At 41.4% G+C, this 18,717-nt stretch overlaps 1 protein-coding gene across 1 annotated transcript in view; it reads left to right on the top strand.

Moving 5' to 3' along the window:
- PDE6B (phosphodiesterase 6B) overlaps positions 1-18,717 on the top strand; it is a 75,625-nt gene that overhangs the window by 42,676 nt on the left and 14,232 nt on the right. The window contains exons 15-16 of the mRNA XM_075849856.1: positions 4,180-4,267; positions 5,556-5,656. Of these exons, the coding sequence (XP_075705971.1) occupies positions 4,180-4,267; positions 5,556-5,656 (189 nt within the window). The remainder of the gene's footprint in view (positions 1-4,179; positions 4,268-5,555; positions 5,657-18,717) is intronic.

The following is an 18,717-nucleotide window of genomic DNA, read 5'->3' as shown; positions in this document are numbered from 1 at the left end:
CGGTGTGCATTAGGGCCATAACCACTGTTATACCAGTTTTCAAACGCTGATTCCATATTTTGATATCTTTGTATATATACCCAGTCATAGAGGGTTCGCAAACGAATTAGGACTTGGAGTATCTTGTTTAATACGTTTTTAAATACACGGTTGGGCTTTTCACAGTGGTGATTGTACCCCTGTTTTTAGATAGCTATGAAATAAAAATTATACATTTTACTCATTTATCACTTCAGTGAATTTACAACTTTTCATATTTGTGGGAGCACAATATATATCGTTTAAATACAGTGAATTATTAGGTATACCAGTATTATTGCATATATGACTTATAATTAGGATTCATACCAATAATTATGTCAGTGGTGACAAATGAATAGGTTCCAACTATTGGAAATATTGCAGCAGTTGGAAATATATTGGACATGCTTAAAGAGGCTCTATCACCACATTATAAGTGCCCTATCTCCTACATAAGGAGATGGGCGCTATAATGTAGGTGACAGTAATGCTTTTTATTTAAAAAAAACGATCTGTTTTCACCACTTTATTAGCAATTTTAGATTTATGCTAAAGAGTTGCTTAATGCCCAAGTGGGCGTGTTTTTACTTTAGACCAAGTGGGCGTTGTACAGAGGAGTGTATGACGCTGACCAATCAGTGACCAATCAGCGTCATGCACTTCTCTCCATTCATTTAGGCAGCACATAGGGATCCTGCTAGATTCTTATGTGCTGTCTTATACTAACACATTAACAATACTGAAGTGTTTAGACAGTGAATAGACATTCCACGGGATGTCTATTCACAATCTCTGCACTTCGTTGCTCTGTCTGTGGTAGTTACAGCAGAGGAAGCATAATCTCGCGAGATTACGCGGTAAATGACAGGTCACAATGAAATTACGCGTCCTCTGCTGTAACTACCACAGACAGAGTAACGAAGTGCAGAGATTGTGAATAGACATCCTGTGGAATGTCTATTCACTGTCTAAACACTTCAGTGTTGTTAATGTGTTAGTATAAGGGTATGTTCACACGTAGTCAACAAAAACGTCTGAAAATCCAGAGCTGTTTTCAAGGGAAAACAGACCCTGCTTTTCAGACGTTTTTTTACCAACTCGCATTTTTCGCGGCGTTTTCACGCCGTTTTCGCGGCGTTTTTTACGTCCGTTTTTGGAGCTGTTTTCATTGGAGTCTATGAGAAAACAGCTCCAAAAACGTCCAAAGAAGTGTCCTGCACTTCTTTTGACGAGGCTGTATTTTTACGCGTCGTCGTTTGACAGCTGTCAAACGACGACGCGTAAATAACAGGTCGTCTGCACAGTACGTCGGCAAACCCATTCAAATGAATGGGCAGATGTTTGCCGACGTATTGTAGCCCTATTTTCAGACGTAAAACGAGGCATAATACGCCTCGTATACGTCTGAAATTTGGCCGTGTGAACATACCCTAAGACAGCACATAGTGATCTAGCAGGATCCCTATGTGCTGAGTAAATGAATGGAGAGGAGTGCATGACGCTGATTGGTCAGCGTCATACACTTCTCTGTACAACGCCCACTTGGTCTAAAGTAAAAACACGCCCACTTGGGCATTAAGCAACTCATTAGCATAAATCTAAAATCACTAATGAAGTGGTGAAAATAGATCGGTTTTTTTAAAATAAAAAGCATTACTGTCACCTACATTATAGTGCCCATCTCCTTATGTAGGAGATAGGGCACTTATAATGGGGGGGACAGAGCCTCTTTAAAGGCTACATAATGAGATGGGCGCTGTAATGTAGGTAACATCAGTGTTTCTTACTAAGAAAAACAATCTATTTTCACCACGTTATGAGCGATTTTAGCTTTATGCTAATGACTTTCTTAATGCCCAACTGGGCGTGTTTTTACTTTTGACCAAGTGGGCATTGTGGAGAGAAGTGTATGACACTGACCAATCAGTGACCAATCAGCGCCATACACTTCTCTCCATTCATGTATTCAGCACATAGTGATGCTGAGTTGTTCACTATGTGTTGTCACATACACCCACATTAACGTGTCTCCTCCCTGCCTGTTTATACAAGTCTATGGAGAGGGGGGCAGGAGAAGGGAGCTGTAATGACAGGGTAGGGAGACAGACAGGTGAGCCCTAATCTACCCGCCACTCAGTCCCTGCCTACTTGCAACGACCCGTCCTAAGCGACGGGGTACAATTGGGCGACGGTCCCTACGCTCAGTAAGTGCAAGACAGACAAACAGACAAGGGTACACAGAAGCTAGGGAAACGGGGCAGCTGCCCACGGAGACACCGTGAGCAACAAGAGAAGTGAACGAGCCGAGTGAAACCAGGAGAGAACGAGGTACAAAACGCTGAGCAGGAGAGTGGTCAGAAAGCCAAGGTCAATAACAAGCAGAGGGTGAGTAGTACAAGCAGCAGCAGCAAGCCAGGAAACAAGCATAATAGAATCACAGGCAAAGGAGGAACAGGAAAGGCAGGTATAAATAGACAGTGGGCGGGAGCTAGCTCCGTCTGGCCAGGCTGTGATAGGCTCTCCCACTCCTAAGCCTGCCATCCTGAGTGGTGGAAGATGGAGTCAGTCTCACAGACATAGGAGCAGGTGCAGATTGATTGCCCACGGGCGTCGACACAGAAGCTGTGTCTGGCAAATCCTTTACAGGAGCAGAGAGCGACTCAGACAAAAACATACTAGATACAAGACTATGGCGAGGGAAGGGAGAGTAGAAAGAGGAAGCAGGAGCAGATTGGGAAAGACACAGGCTACTGGTTTTATGTCAACCCAGTGCTGGATTCTCAGCTACACTGGTCTGTAGTCTGTGCTGCTGTATAATGTCTTCCATGATGCTGCAGCTTCTATATATGTCATAGAAAGAGATAGGAAATCAGGATTCTCCTCTTCTATGTGTGCAGTGTATAGAAGATATGATTGCCATTAGACTCTACCCACTAGCTCTAAGACAATTGAGAATTAGAGAGAGAGCATGCAGAGGGGAAAACTGCACAATAATGCAGAATACAAGTTATATAATGGCCAGAATTTGTGTTATTCCTCACCTACAAACACATGACTGCTTATTCTGAAAAGTCACCTATAAAGTTAGGTACCCATAAGTGTTTTTGACACGCTCTCATAATCACTATACTGTTAACGAGACATCGTTGATCGGCGCTCGTTTGCTACGGTCGCACGGAGCTATGGATGGGGATGAGCGGTCGTTACTCCGATCACTTGTCCCCATACATTATTATCGTGTCGACAACGTGACTCAATGTTTACACAGGGAGATGGGCTGCCGACAACGATAATATTTAACTTTTTTTAAAAGCGTTTGCTTGTTCATCTGCTGATCGCTGCCCTAATTACACAGAGCAATTATTGGCAACGAGCGTTATATGAATGATCGTTTGCCCAATAATTGGCCAGTGTAAAAGGGTCTTTAGCTTTTAATGATAACTGGGTGGGTAATTATCAAACAGGACAATGCTCTGAGTGTTGTATCATTCTAATATTTTTATTAAAAAAATTGTTCAGATCAGAGCAAAAATAAATCTATGCATATGTGTGTTTAAAGAACAAGCATTCAGATAATGAAAAAATGGTCTAATCAGGGGTTAATCTGTGTACTTACAACCAGATTCCTAAAAGAGCTACAATTACAGTCATCGTTACCATAGTTAATTATAGGCCAGTGACAATAAATTATCAAATCATACCGGTAGCAAATACAAGAATTCTGACTATTGCTATAGGCAACAAGGCACTTTGCTAAATCAGGCCCAATGTTTGTCTCATTATAAGGTTAGGGCCATACGGTGACTTTCGAGTGTACGGAGATGTCGATAAAATCCTGGGTTACTGTGATCTCAATGTTTCCCTAAGCTATTTTAGCGCATAGCGGCACATTTTAAGCCACGCCCTGGTCCTGCTAAGCCATTCCCCCTTTCTTCTACACTTTGTAAAAGTGTCTGAGGCGCAAACGTTTGTCTTATTATTGATTTGCGCCAAATTAATTTGCTCCAAAGAAAGGCACAACTTAGGCCAGCATTCCGGAAGAACAACAGTAGTAAATCTGCCCCAAAACAGGAGTGTTTCTAGGTACAGAGGGTACCTTTTATTTTACTTGGAACACTTCTGTTTTTTTATTAAATAGTTGTTTTCCTCCGAATACAGATCTCAACATCCCTTAGCAAGATTACATGGATCCTCTATTTTGGAAAGGCATCACTTGGAGTTTGGAAAGTTCTTGCTTGCAGATGAGGTAAAAAGACTATACTAAACATGAGTGGGGATTTCCAGTAAAATAAAGTATAAGGTTGGGTTCACATGACGCAGTCAAAATGCGTTTTCTTGCTGCGATTAAACAAAAATGCATTTTAACCGCGATGTGGGAACCCAGCCAAAAATGGTTGTTCGGGATAAAACTTTTTTTTTTTTGTTTTTTTATTTACGCAAATGCTCTGGAGATTGATCTAATCAGACCTATTCACCCGCTGTGTTTCCAAACCTCACGAAATTCTCACAGACATCCTATAACAGAGGTCAGCTTTTCAACTACAACTCCTAGCATGCCCTTACAGTCAAAGGCTTTATTATTTTATCCAAAGACTGTCAGGGAATGCTGGGGATTGTAGTTTCACAGCAGCTGGACTGCTGAAGGTTGTTGACCCCTGTCCTATAATATAATAGATCTGCCCGTGCACTCGTACAGCGTCATATCTCTTAGGCATAGTGGTGACATAACAAAGTTACGTAATAAATTGAATTGTGCAATGCTCCGTAATGAGCATTCCGTAAAATGTATAGACCGTGCCATGTATATGCTACAAGGAAAAGAGGCACAGTAGGTGAACAAACACAAATCTTTTAAACACATTCTATTGGTAGGATTATTTTAAAACACTATAGTTCTAATCCTTGATAACCATAGCAATCATTGTATCGTTTGTGTTCCATTTCTTAATAATTTTCAAGATTGACAATTGCTGTCAGTGAATTGAAACATTCATATTTATATACAAAGCCTTAAAACCAATTCTTACATGTTCCGTTGGCAGAGGTGCAGGGCCCTTGGGCTTCAAACAAGGGTTCATACACATACCATTTATGCCATCAGTTTTTACTGCCTAAATGGGTCCCACCACAATCTAGTGTAAAGACCTTTCTAAATATTTGCCTGTTTGTCCTCAGTAATGCAGCATACCTTATAAAGGGAAGTTTTTAAATCTCCCGTGCCATAATCAAATAAGTTCTGAAGTGTCCGCTGGGCGTATACTCAGCTCGGAAGTGTCTGGCGTGTTCAGCACTAGCCTAAACCTTCATTGATGTGAATGACGCCTTGTGCGCCATTCTGTGCTACATATACATACATAGGTGACATATATACTGTAATTGGAGATTATGTGTATAGAAAAAAAAATAAACATTTCAATTATAGTTTCTAGGTACTAGTTACAACAATTCTGTATCTTCCTCAATATACATTCACCATAAATAGGAGTCAAGTGACACAGAAATATATACTAATCTCCACTTTGTTTTTGTGGCAGTCCATGAACATTTTCCAGAATCTCAACAGAAGACAGCATGAACTTGTCATTCACTTGATGGATATTGCGATCATAGCTACAGATTTGGCTCTTTATTTCAAGTGAGTAGATCAAAGGAGATATCAAACTTCATTGCATTCTATTATACTGTATGAGCTACTTTTTTTTTAAACTTATTTACATGTTTGTTGGAATGGCTTATGGCTAACAATTGCCGACCATTGATTAATGCATTAACTGGTTGCATTCGGACGAGCAATTTTTGTCATGTGTGGCACACAGTGCACCGGCGCAATAAGGAGTGGGGCAGCGGCTGTAATACACAGGTGCAGCCCCCCTCTTCTCTCCGCCGTTAACCCCTTGAATGCCACGATCAAAGCTGACCACGGCATTCAAAGTGAAAATGAGAAGGAGGGACCCTCCTTTGATCGCGATCAAGGCCCATACCTTGTATGGCCAGACAGCCCACGGTCTATTGAAGGTCTGACCATATTTATGAGGTATGCCCTAACAAATGCCTGTGTACAATCAATACACAGGCTAATGTACTGGTATATAGATATATGCCAGTACATTAAAGTTAAAAAATCTAAATGAAAGATCCCCCTATTGGATTAAAAAAAAAAAGCTAAATTAATGCAAAAAAAGTAATGTTAAGTTTCAAAAGAAATAATATACACATATTTGGCATTGCCACGACCGTAACAACCTGTACAACAAATGTATAACATTATTTATGATGATCGGTGTATGGTAAAAAATAAATAAATTAAAACTGCAGCAAAATTCCTTTTTTTCTGCTTTTTTGCCAAAATAAAAATTTGTATACATTACACGATAATGTATTTGTACCAAAAAATGGCACCTACATAAAGTACAACTCGTCCTGCAAAAAACAGTCTCATACAGCTATGTCGCACAAAAAAAAAAAAGTTATGAGTGTGGGATGCAAAGAGGAAAATATAAAAAAAATTATTCTGTCCTCAAGGCCAAAATTGGCCGTGTCATTAAGAGGTTAAAAGGGATTTACGACCCATAAAAAGTGTCTAAAAATTATAAAGGGGTAATCTGGGTTCAGCTATTCATTGTATAATAAAGTTATACAATTTTTCAATATGCTTTTCTGTCTCAATTCCAAACAGTTTTCAGGATCTCTGCTTGCTGTCAATCAATAGGTACCTTCAATGTTTACTTCTGTCCTGATCATGTGATGGACATATAGGTGCATGGCTTGTTACAGACACAGCTCTGTTAACTTTACTGTAACTGTGACAAGCCATGCATCGGTGTGTTCCTTACATGACCAGGACCAATTTAAATCCACTGGAAGTAAACAATGAAGTATCCTATTGAATGACAGCAAGCAGAGATCTTGAAAACGTTGAGTAATACATATTTTAATTATACAGTAAATATACAGTAAATAACATTTATTTCCCTTTATATCCCTTTAAGTAATTAATATGTTGGTATTATCATCTTACTCCTAAAGGTGTAAATGTGGGGTGGAAATGCCCACTTATGCACATATACTGGTACAGGGTTCATTGCTTCATTAATACTAAACTGGACTTCCTAGGGGGTCTGTTCTCCCTTCTGCTCCCTACGGTTCAGAGTACTAATTCGATTTCGTATGTGTTATGCTAGAATAGGTATCTCATGTAACTGTCAGTCTCCTAAATGCCATCCTTACCTTATTTCAGTGGGTCTGCAAGATCAGTGGCTCTTCGCCCCTTTATAAAATTACTGATGTACTAGAGAAACTCTGGTAACCTTTTAAGTAATCTGGAAGTTGTGATTGTGGAACTTGTGGTTTATACTGCGACCGACAACTTGGATGATTAATCCCCTGCTTCTATATTGTATGGATGTGGTGTGGATGGTTGTCCAAGGCTTCGTTCACATCTGCGTCAGGGCACCGTGCCGACGTTCCGTCGCAGCTTTCCGTCCGAACGGAGCCCTGACAGACACAAACAGAAACCATAGGTTTCCGTTTCCATCCTCATTGATTTAAATGGTGACGAATCCGGTGCCAATGGTTTCCATTTATCTCCATTGTGCAAGGGTACTAGCGTTTTGACGGAATTAATAGCGTAGGCGACTACCATAAAGTTATGGCTCCCAGAATATAGCAACACAAAAACAAAGGTATACACCACTTGCGGACCGCCCATAGACTATAAACGTCCGGCACTCCATAATTAACTCTGCAGGGCTGTTCTAGAACGTCCTGCAGTTATACTTTTTTCCGCTCTGTGGCGGCATTTAGCTCCGTGATACAGCTGTCTCCAGACAGATCACGCCAAGAGAATGTGGTCGCGGTAATTTTACCGGACAAAGTGATTTTTGGCCATGGGACCTGTGTCGTGGCCAAAGTCATCATGTAGCCCCAGCCAAGAACTATACTACATATCAATATATATGAGACAGATAGATAGATATGATATAGATAGATAGATAGATAGATAGATAGATAGATAGATAGATAGATAGATAGATCAGAGGTGTAGCTAGGTTCTCCAACACCCGGGGCAAAGATTTAGTTTGGCGCCCACCCCAACCTCTTTCCCGACATCTCCTTCCCCCTCGCCATGTTTGTTTTCTCTACCAATCGGCGTGTCATTTGTTTTCCACATTTCTTTTTATGTAACTCGAGCATAAAAACATTTGTACATTTTACAAGCAATATAGTTCTATACACAACACCAGAACCAAGCTCAGTACATATATACAGCACCAGAACCAAGCTCAGCACATAAATACAACACCAGCACAAATACAGCTCAATTTAATTTACAGCTCCCAGCATGGCCCGAACAATGGTAAGGATATGCTGGGAGTTGCTGTTTCACAAAAAATAAATCATATCATAATCATACCACCCATCATCTCGCTGAAGATCATACATTGACTACAGTGCTGATTAGAGGCAGAATAAACATTTACATTAAGTGACTCACCGGTGACATCTCAGATTCTAGTTCTTTTTCTCCATCCGGTCCAGACCTCTATGATGACTTCTCCCGGTCACAGACCATTTCTGCAGTTTGACGCTCAGATGTCTTCAGCTTCTCACTTTTCCAACATTTCTACACCTATAAATAAAGATAAATTTCTCATTATACCACACACTACGCCCCTAAATATAATAGTGCCATACACTGCACCTCTAATTATAATAGCACCATACACTGTGTCTCACACACACACACACACACACACACACACACACACACACACCGTGCCCCCTATAGATAGTGTCTGCCATAGAGCCCCCTGTAGATAGTGCCCCCCCCATAGAGCCTCCTGTAGATAGTGCCCCCCCATATAGCCCAACCCTGTATATAGTGTCCCACAAATAGCTCCCCCTATAGTGCTCCAGATAGCCCACCCCTGTATATAGCCCCCCTGTAGATATAGCCCACCCCTGTATATAGTGCTCCACATATAGTCCACCCCTGTATATAGTGCTCCACATATAGTCCACCCCTGTATATAGTGCTCCACAGATAGCCCACCCATGTATGTAGCCCCCTGTAGATATAGCCCACCCCTGTATATAGTGCTCCATAGATAGCCCACCCCTGTGTAAAGCCCTATGTAGATAAAGCCCCCCATAGATATTCCCCCTGTAGATATAGCCCCCCGTAGATAAAGCCCCCCTTGTAGATAAAGCCCCCCCCTGTAGATAATGCCACACACGTTTTTATTACAATAATAAAATAACAAACTATTCAAACTCACCTTAATCCCGTTCCCACGCCGGCCATCAGCAATGGAGACCTGCTCTCTTCTGTGCAGGTCTCCTGGGGGTTGAACGAAGCGTCTATGAAAGGCGCTGATTGGCTGGGCAGGATGACTTTCCCTGTCAGTCAGCGCCTTTTAGCGACGGAAGCGCTATACCGCTTCACTCGTGGAAAAGAGCTGAATGGCCGTGCACAGAACGTACTCGGCCATTCATTGCTTCTAATTGTACCTGTGTCCTATAGACACAGGTACAATTATAGTGCAGGAATAGGTGGCGCTGGCGCCCCCATCTAAGTTGCGCCCGGGGCACATGCCCCGTCTGCCCCCCCCCCCAGCTACGCCCCTGGATAGATAGACACACAGACAGACAGGAGATAGATAGACAGATAGATAGATAGATAGATAGATAGATAGATAGATAGATATCTTTATATATATAAATATATATATATATATACATCTAGATTGCGATTTTTTTGTTGTTATACAAATCTAGGTTATTGTTATTTCTATCTACCTATCTCTTTATCTATATCTTTCATATATATTACACTCAATAGGTGCACGACAGACAAACAGACAAGGGTACAAAGAAGCCGGGGAAATGGGGAAGTTGCCCACGGGAACACCGTGAGCAACAAGCGAGGTGAACGAGCCGGGTCAAACCAGGAGATGAGCGAGGTACAAAACGCAGAGCAGAAGAGTGGTCAGTAAATCCAAGGTCAATAACAAGCAGAGGGTCAGTAGTTCAAGAAGCTGCAGCAGGGCCAGGAAACCAGCAGAGAAGAATCACAAGCAAAGGAGGAACAGGAAAGGCAGGTATAAATAGACAGAGGGCGGGAGCTAGCTCCGTCTGGCCAGGCTATGATAGGCTCTCCCACTCCTAAGCCTGCCATCCTGAGTGGTGGAAGATGGAGTCAGTCTCACAGACATAGAAGCAGGTGCAGACTGATTACCTATGGGCGTTGACACAGAAGCTGTGTCTGGCAGATCCTTTACAGATAGATTATATATTTTAAAAAAAACAGAAAATCACATTGTCAAAATTATATATATTTATTTGCATTGTGCACAGAGAAATAAGTATTTGATCCCTTTGGCAAACAAGACTTAATACTTGGTGGCAAAACCCTTATTGGCAAGCACAGCAGTCAGACGTTTTTTGTAGTTGATTATGAGGTTTGCACACATGTTAGATGGAATTTTGGCGGATCAATTTTGTGGATCATCTGTAAATCATTAAGATTTCGAGGCCACTTGGCAACTCGGATCTTCAGCTCCCTCCATAAGTTTTCAATGGGATTAAGGTCTGGAGACTGGCTAGGCCACTCCATGACCTTAATGTGCTTCTTTTTGAGCCACTCCTTTGTTGCCTTGGCTGTAGGGAAGGAGGTTGTCACTCAGGATTTGACGGTACATGGCTCCATCCATTCTCCCATTGATGCGGTGAAGTAGTCCTGTGCCCTTAGCAGAGAAACATCCCCAAAACATAATGTTTCCAACTCCATGCTTGACAGTGGGGACGGTGTTCTTTGGGTCATAAGCAGCATTTCTCTTCCTCCAAACACGGCGAGTTGAGTTAATGCCAAAGAGCTCAATTTTAGTCTCATCTGACCACAGCACCTTCTCCCAATCACTCTCAGAATCATCCAGATGTTCATTTGCAAACTTCAGACGGGCTTGTACATGTGCCTTCTTGAGCAGGGGGAACCTTGCGGGCACTGCAGGATTTTAATCCATTACGGCGTAATGTGTTACCAATGGTTTTCTTGGTGACTGTGGTCCCAGCTGCCTTGAGATTATTAACAAGTTCCCCCCGTGTAGTTTTCGGCTGAGGTCTCACCTTCCTCAGGATCAAGGATACCCCACGAGGTGAGATTTTGCATGGAGCCCCAGATCGATGTCGATTGACAGTCATTGTGTATGTCTTCCATTTTCTTACTATTGCACCAACAGTTGTCTCCTTCTCACCCAGCATCTTACTTATGGTTTTGTAGCCCATTCCAGCCTTGTGCAGGTCTATGATCTTGTCCCTGACATCCTTAGAAAGCTCTTTGGTCTTGCCCATGTTGTAGAGGTTAGAGTCAGACTGATTAATTGAGTCTGTAGACAGGACTCTTTTATACAGGTGACCATTTAAGACAGCTGTCTTTAATGCAGGCACCAAGTTGATTTGGAGCGTGTAACTGGTCTGGAGGAGGCTGAACTCTTAATGGTTGGTAGGGGATCAAATACTTATTTCTCTGTGCACAATGCAAATAATTATATATAATTTTGACTATGTGATTTTCTGTTTTGTTTTTTTATATAATCTATCTCTCACTGGTAAAATTAACCTAGCCTAAAAATTCCAGACTGTTCATGTCTTTGACAGTGGGCAAACTTACAAAATCAGCAAGGGATCAAATACTTATTTCCTTCACTGTATATATATATATATATATATATATATATATAGAATCCAAAAATCAGGCAGCACTCCAAGGGATAAACAAGCAGCACCGTTTTCCAAATACGTGCAGTCGGGGTGCAATATTCCCGTTTGGACACGTGACCAGTGTCCCCAGATACCAAGTCAAATCCTCCAAAATACGAGACAGCACACCTTGATAGTGAAAAAGTGGATTTATTCACCACATGCGACGTTTCAGCCCTACTCCATGGGGCCTTTCTCAAGCATAACAAAACATGTGAATGTGTTGAGCGATGGACATATGTTGAGCGATAGACGTGCGTGTCACGCTATTCGTTCCAGGTTCTCAGTTGCACTATGGAGATTAGGTAGGCGTATACGGAACTATAGAGTCCGCGCATGCGCTCTAAAGACATAGAAATGTCGAACATAAAACACAGGATGTTCTAACAATGAGGGTATCCGGTAACGGTGAGTCGCTTCTGAATGTAAACATAGACTTGATCATAATTTTAAAAACACCTGCACTGCACTAATTAGCAGTTAGCACTTTATATTATATATACAAGAATTGACAAACGATGTTTGTTATAAGTTTGAAGGAATAGAATGACTGTATTAATAGGTATGTGTATTACTCTGTTTTTTACAAAAGAAAGGACAAAGTTTTATGAGAATTTGTATTAACTATCCAAACCCAGGAAATTGGTATTTATACAGTGAAGGAAATAAGTATTTGATCCCTTGCTGATTTTGTAAGTTTGCCCACTGTCAAAGACATGAACAGTCTAGAATTTTTAGGCTAGGTTAATTTTACCAGTGAGAGATAGATTATATAAAAAAAAAAAAAGAAAATCACATTGTCAAAATTATATATATTTATTTGCATTGTGCATAGAGAAATAAGTATTTGATCCCTTTGGCAAACAAGACTTAATACTTGGTGGCAAAACCCTTGTTGGCAAGCACAGCAGTCAGACGTTTTTTGTAGATAATGATGAGGTTTGCACACATGTTAGATGGAATTTTGGTCCACTCCTCTTTGCAGATCATCTGTAAATCATTAAGATTTCGAGGCTGTCGCTTGGCAACTCGGATCTTCAGCTCCCTCCATAAGTTTTCGATGGGATTAAGGTCTGGAGACTGGCTAGGCACTCCATGACCTTAATGTGCTTCTTTTTGAGCCACTCCTTTGTTGCCTTGGCTGTATTTTTCGGGTTATTGTCGTGCTGGAAGACCCAGCCACGAGCCATTTTTAATGTCCTGGTGGAGGGAAGGAGGTTGTCACTCAGAATTTGACGGTACATGGCTCCATCCATTCTCCCATTGATGCGGTGAAGTAGTCCTGTGCCCTTAGCAGAGAAACACCCACAAAACATAATGTTTCCACCTCCATGCTTGACAGTGGGGACGGTGTTCATTGGGTCATAGGCAGCATTTCTCTTCCTCCAAACACGCCGAGTTGAGTTAATGCCAAAGAGCTCAATTTTAGTCTCATCTGACCACAGCACCTTCTCCCAATCACTCTCAGAATCATTTGCAAACTTCAGACGGGCCTGTACATGTGCCTTCTTGAGCAGGGGGACCTTGCGGGCACTGCAGGATTTGAATCCATTGCGGTGTAATGTGTTACCAATGGTTTTCTTGGTGACTGTGGTCCCAGCTGCCTTGAGATCATTAACAAGTCCCCCCGTCCCGTCCCCCCGAGTAGTTTTCAGCTGAGCTCTCACCTTCCTCAGGATCAAGGATACCCCACAAGGTGAGATTTTGCATGGAGCCCCAGATCGATGTCGATTGACAGTCATTTTGTATGTCTTCCAATTTCTTACTATTGCACCAACAGTTGTCTCCTTCTCACCCAGTGTCTTACTTATGGTTTTGTAGCCCATTCCAGCCTTGTGCAGGTCTATGATCTTGTCCCTGACATCCTTAGAAAGCTCTTTGGTCTTGCCCATGTTGTAGAGGTTAGAGTCAGACTGATTAATTGAGTCTGTGGACAGGAGTTTTTTATACAGGTGACCATGTAAGAAAGCTGTCTTTAATGCAGGCACCAAGTTGATTTGGAGCGTGTAACTGGTCTGGAGGAGGCTGAACTCTTAATGGTTGGTAGGGGATCAAATACTTATTTCTCTGTGCACAATGCAAATAAATATATATCATTTTGACTATGTGATTTTCTGTTTTGTTTTTTTATATAATCTATCTCTCACTGGTAAAATTAACCTAGCCTAAAAATTCCAGACTGTTCATGTCTTTGACAGTGGGCAAACTTACAAAATCAGCAAGGGATCAAATACTTATTTCCTTCACTGTATATATATATATATATATATATATATATATATAGAATCCAAAAATCAGGCAGCACTCCAAGGGATAAACAAGCAGCACCGTTTTCCAAATACGTGCAGTCGGGGTGCAATATTCCCGTTTGGACACGTGACCAGTGTCCCCAGATACCAAGTCAAATCCTCCAAAATACGAGACAGCACACCTTGATAGTGAAAAAGTGGATTTATTCACCACATGCGACGTTTCAGCCCTACTCCATGGGGCCTTTCTCAAGCATAACAAAACATGTGAATGTGTTGAGCGATGGACATATGTTGAGCGATAGACGTGCGTGTCACGCTATTCGTTCCAGGTTCTCAGTTGCACTATGGAGATTAGGTAGGCGTATACGGAACTATAGAGTCCGCGCATGCGCTCTAAAGACATAGAAATGTCGAACATAAAACACAGGATGTTCTAACAATGAGGGTATCCGGTAACGGTGAGTCGCTTCTGAATGTAAACATAGACTTGATCATAATTTTAAAAACACCTGCACTGCACTAATTAGCAGTTAGCACTTTATATTATATATACAAGAATTGACAAACGATGTTTGTTATAAGTTTGAAGGAATAGAATGACTGTATTAATAGGTATGTGTATTACTCTGTTTTTTACAAAAGAAAGGACAAAGTTTTATGAGAATTTGTATTAACTATCCAAACCCAGGAAATTGGTATTTATACAGTGAAGGAAATAAGTATTTGATCCCTTGCTGATTTTGTAAGTTTGCCCACTGTCAAAGACATGAACAGTCTAGAATTTTTAGGCTAGGTTAATTTTACCAGTGAGAGATAGATTATATAAAAAAAAAAAAAGAAAATCACATTGTCAAAATTATATATATTTATTTGCATTGTGCATAGAGAAATAAGTATTTGATCCCTTTGGCAAACAAGACTTAATACTTGGTGGCAAAACCCTTGTTGGCAAGCACAGCAGTCAGACGTTTTTTGTAGATAATGATGAGGTTTGCACACATGTTAGATGGAATTTTGGTCCACTCCTCTTTGCAGATCATCTGTAAATCATTAAGATTTCGAGGCTGTCGCTTGGCAACTCGGATCTTCAGCTCCCTCCATAAGTTTTCGATGGGATTAAGGTCTGGAGACTGGCTAGGCACTCCATGACCTTAATGTGCTTCTTTTTGAGCCACTCCTTTGTTGCCTTGGCTGTATTTTTCGGGTTATTGTCGTGCTGGAAGACCCAGCCACGAGCCATTTTTAATGTCCTGGTGGAGGGAAGGAGGTTGTCACTCAGAATTTGACGGTACATGGCTCCATCCATTCTCCCATTGATGCGGTGAAGTAGTCCTGTGCCCTTAGCAGAGAAACACCCACAAAACATAATGTTTCCACCTCCATGCTTGACAGTGGGGACGGTGTTCATTGGGTCATAGGCAGCATTTCTCTTCCTCCAAACACGCCGAGTTGAGTTAATGCCAAAGAGCTCAATTTTAGTCTCATCTGACCACAGCACCTTCTCCCAATCACTCTCAGAATCATTTGCAAACTTCAGACGGGCCTGTACATGTGCCTTCTTGAGCAGGGGGACCTTGCGGGCACTGCAGGATTTGAATCCATTGCGGTGTAATGTGTTACCAATGGTTTTCTTGGTGACTGTGGTCCCAGCTGCCTTGAGATCATTAACAAGTCCCCCCGTCCCGTCCCCCCGAGTAGTTTTCAGCTGAGCTCTCACCTTCCTCAGGATCAAGGATACCCCACAAGGTGAGATTTTGCATGGAGCCCCAGATCGATGTCGATTGACAGTCATTTTGTATGTCTTCCAATTTCTTACTATTGCACCAACAGTTGTCTCCTTCTCACCCAGTGTCTTACTTATGGTTTTGTAGCCCATTCCAGCCTTGTGCAGGTCTATGATCTTGTCCCTGACATCCTTAGAAAGCTCTTTGGTCTTGCCCATGTTGTAGAGGTTAGAGTCAGACTGATTAATTGAGTCTGTGGACAGGAGTTTTTTATACAGGTGACCATGTAAGAAAGCTGTCTTTAATGCAGGCACCAAGTTGATTTGGAGCGTGTAACTGGTCTGGAGGAGGCTGAACTCTTAATGGTTGGTAGGGGATCAAATACTTATTTCTCTGTGCACAATGCAAATAAATATATATCATTTTGACTATGTGATTTTCTTTATTTTTTTTTATATAATCTATCTCTTACTGGTAAAATTAACCTAGCCTAAAAATTCTACACTGTTCATGACATTGACAGTGGCCAAACTTACAATATCAGCAAGGGATCAAATACTTATTTCCTCCACTGTATGTGCACTATTCACATGTTTTGTTATGCTTGAGAAAGGCCCCATGGAGTAGGGCTGAAACGTTGCATGTGGTGAATAAATCCACTTTTTCACTATCAAGGTGTGCCGTCTCGTATTTTGGAGGATTTGACTATATATATATATATATATATATATATATATATAAAAATATATGTGTGTGTATATATACAGGGTGGGCCATTTATATGGATACACCTAAATAAAATGGGAATAGTTGGTGATATTAACTTCCTGTTTGTGGCACATTAGTATATGGGAGGGGGAAAACTTTTCAAGCTGGGTGTTGACCATGGCGGCCATTTTGAAGTAGGCCATTTTGTATCCAACTTTACTTTTTTCAATGGGAAGGGGGTCATGTGACACATCAAACTTATCGAGAATTTCACAAGAAAAACAATGGTGTGCTTGGTTTTAACGTTACTTTATTCTTTCATGAGTTATTTACAAGTTTCTGACCACTTATAAAATATGTTCAAAGTGCTGCCCATTGTGTTGGATTGTCAATGCAACCCTCTTCTCCCACTCTTCACACACTGATAGCAACACCGCAGAAGAAATGCTAGCACAGGCTTCCAGTATCCGTAGTTTCAGTTGCTGCACATCTCGTATCTGCACAGCATAGACAATTGCCTTCAGATGACCCCAAAGATAAAAGTCTAAGGGGGTCAGATCGGGAGACCTAGGGGGCCATTCAACTGGCCCACGACGACCAATCCACTTTCCAGGAAACTGTTCATCTAGGAATGCTCGGACCTGACACCCATAATGTGGTGGTGCACCATCTTGCTGGAAAAACTCAGGGAACGTGCCAGCTTCAGTGCATAAAGAGGGAAACACATCATCATGTAGCAATTTCAGATATCCCGTGGCCTTGAGGTTTACATTGATGAAGAATGGCCCCACTATCTTTGTACCCCATATACCACACCATACCATCAATTTTTGTGTTCCAACAGTCTTGGAGGGATCTTTCCAATGTGGGTTAGTGTCAGACCAATAGCGGTGGTTTTGTTTGTTAACTTCACCATTCACATAAAAGTTTGCCTCATCACTGAACAAAATGTTCTGTGTAAACTGAGGGTCCTGTTCCAGTTTTTGTTTTGCCCATTCTGCAAATTCAGTGCGCCGATCTGGGTCATCCTTGTTGAGATGCTGCAGCAGCTGGAGTTTGTGAGGGTGCCATTTGTGAGTAGCTAATATCCGCCGAAGGGATGTTCGACTGATGCCACTCTCCAGTGACATGCGGCGAGTGCTACGCTGTGGGCTCTTGCTGAATGAAGCTAGGACAGCCACTGATGTTTCTTTATCAGTGACAGTTTTCATGCGTCCACATTTGGGCAAATCCAACACTGAACCAGTTTCACGAAACTTGGCAAGCAGTTTGCAAACTGTAGCATGGGAGATGGGTGGTCTCGTAGGGTGTCTTGCATTGAAATCTGCTGCAATGACCCGGGTACTGCATTCACCAGACATGAACACAATTTCTATCCGCTCCTCACGTGTTAACCTCTGCGACATGTCAATGGCTGTAAACAAAGAGAAACTTGTAAATAACTCATGAAAGCATAAAGTAACATTAAAACCAAGCACACCATTGTTTTTCTTGTTAAATACTCGATAAGTTTGATGTGTCACATGACCCTCTTACCATTGAAAAAACTAAAGTTGGATATAAAATGGCCGCCATGGTCAACACCCAGCTTGAAAAGTTTCCCCCCTCCCATATACTAATGTGCCACAAACAGGAAGTTAATATCACCAACCATTCCCATTTTATTTAGGTGTATCCATATAAATGGCCCACCCTGTATATATATATATATATATATACATATATATATATATATATATATATATATATATATATATATATATATATATATATATATACAGTCCAGCAATAGATAAACACAGCACTCCACAATAGCAGAAAATCAGGCCATGTGCTCGTCACCAGGGGATGAATCAGTTCCCCTTTTTTTTAGAAATAGAAGACAGCGTAGAAAGCAGTCTTGAAGTCCTGGTGCCGCCACTGCTTTCTACGCTGTCTTCTATATATATATATATATATATATATATATATATATATATATATATATGGATGTAGATCATATATAGATGTACAGTTTTAGGCCTCATGAACACGGCTGTAATTTTGATCTGCAATTACGGAACGTAATTGCAGATCAAAGTACGGACCCATTCATTTCTATTGCCCACGGACAACTTCCCGTATATTTACGGGATGGTGTCCGGGCCGTGGAAATGAGCCACAAAAGAAAGGACATATCCTATTTTTTTATTTTACGGACCGTGCGTAAGATCGGCCTAGGTGAGTAAAATTTTTATTTGTTTGGGGGCACTACA

Source organism: Rhinoderma darwinii, chromosome 1 (genome assembly GCF_050947455.1).
Source record: "Rhinoderma darwinii isolate aRhiDar2 chromosome 1, aRhiDar2.hap1, whole genome shotgun sequence".
Lineage (NCBI taxonomy): Eukaryota > Metazoa > Chordata > Amphibia > Anura > Rhinodermatidae > Rhinoderma > Rhinoderma darwinii.
This window is presented reverse-complemented; position numbering and strand designations above follow the sequence as displayed.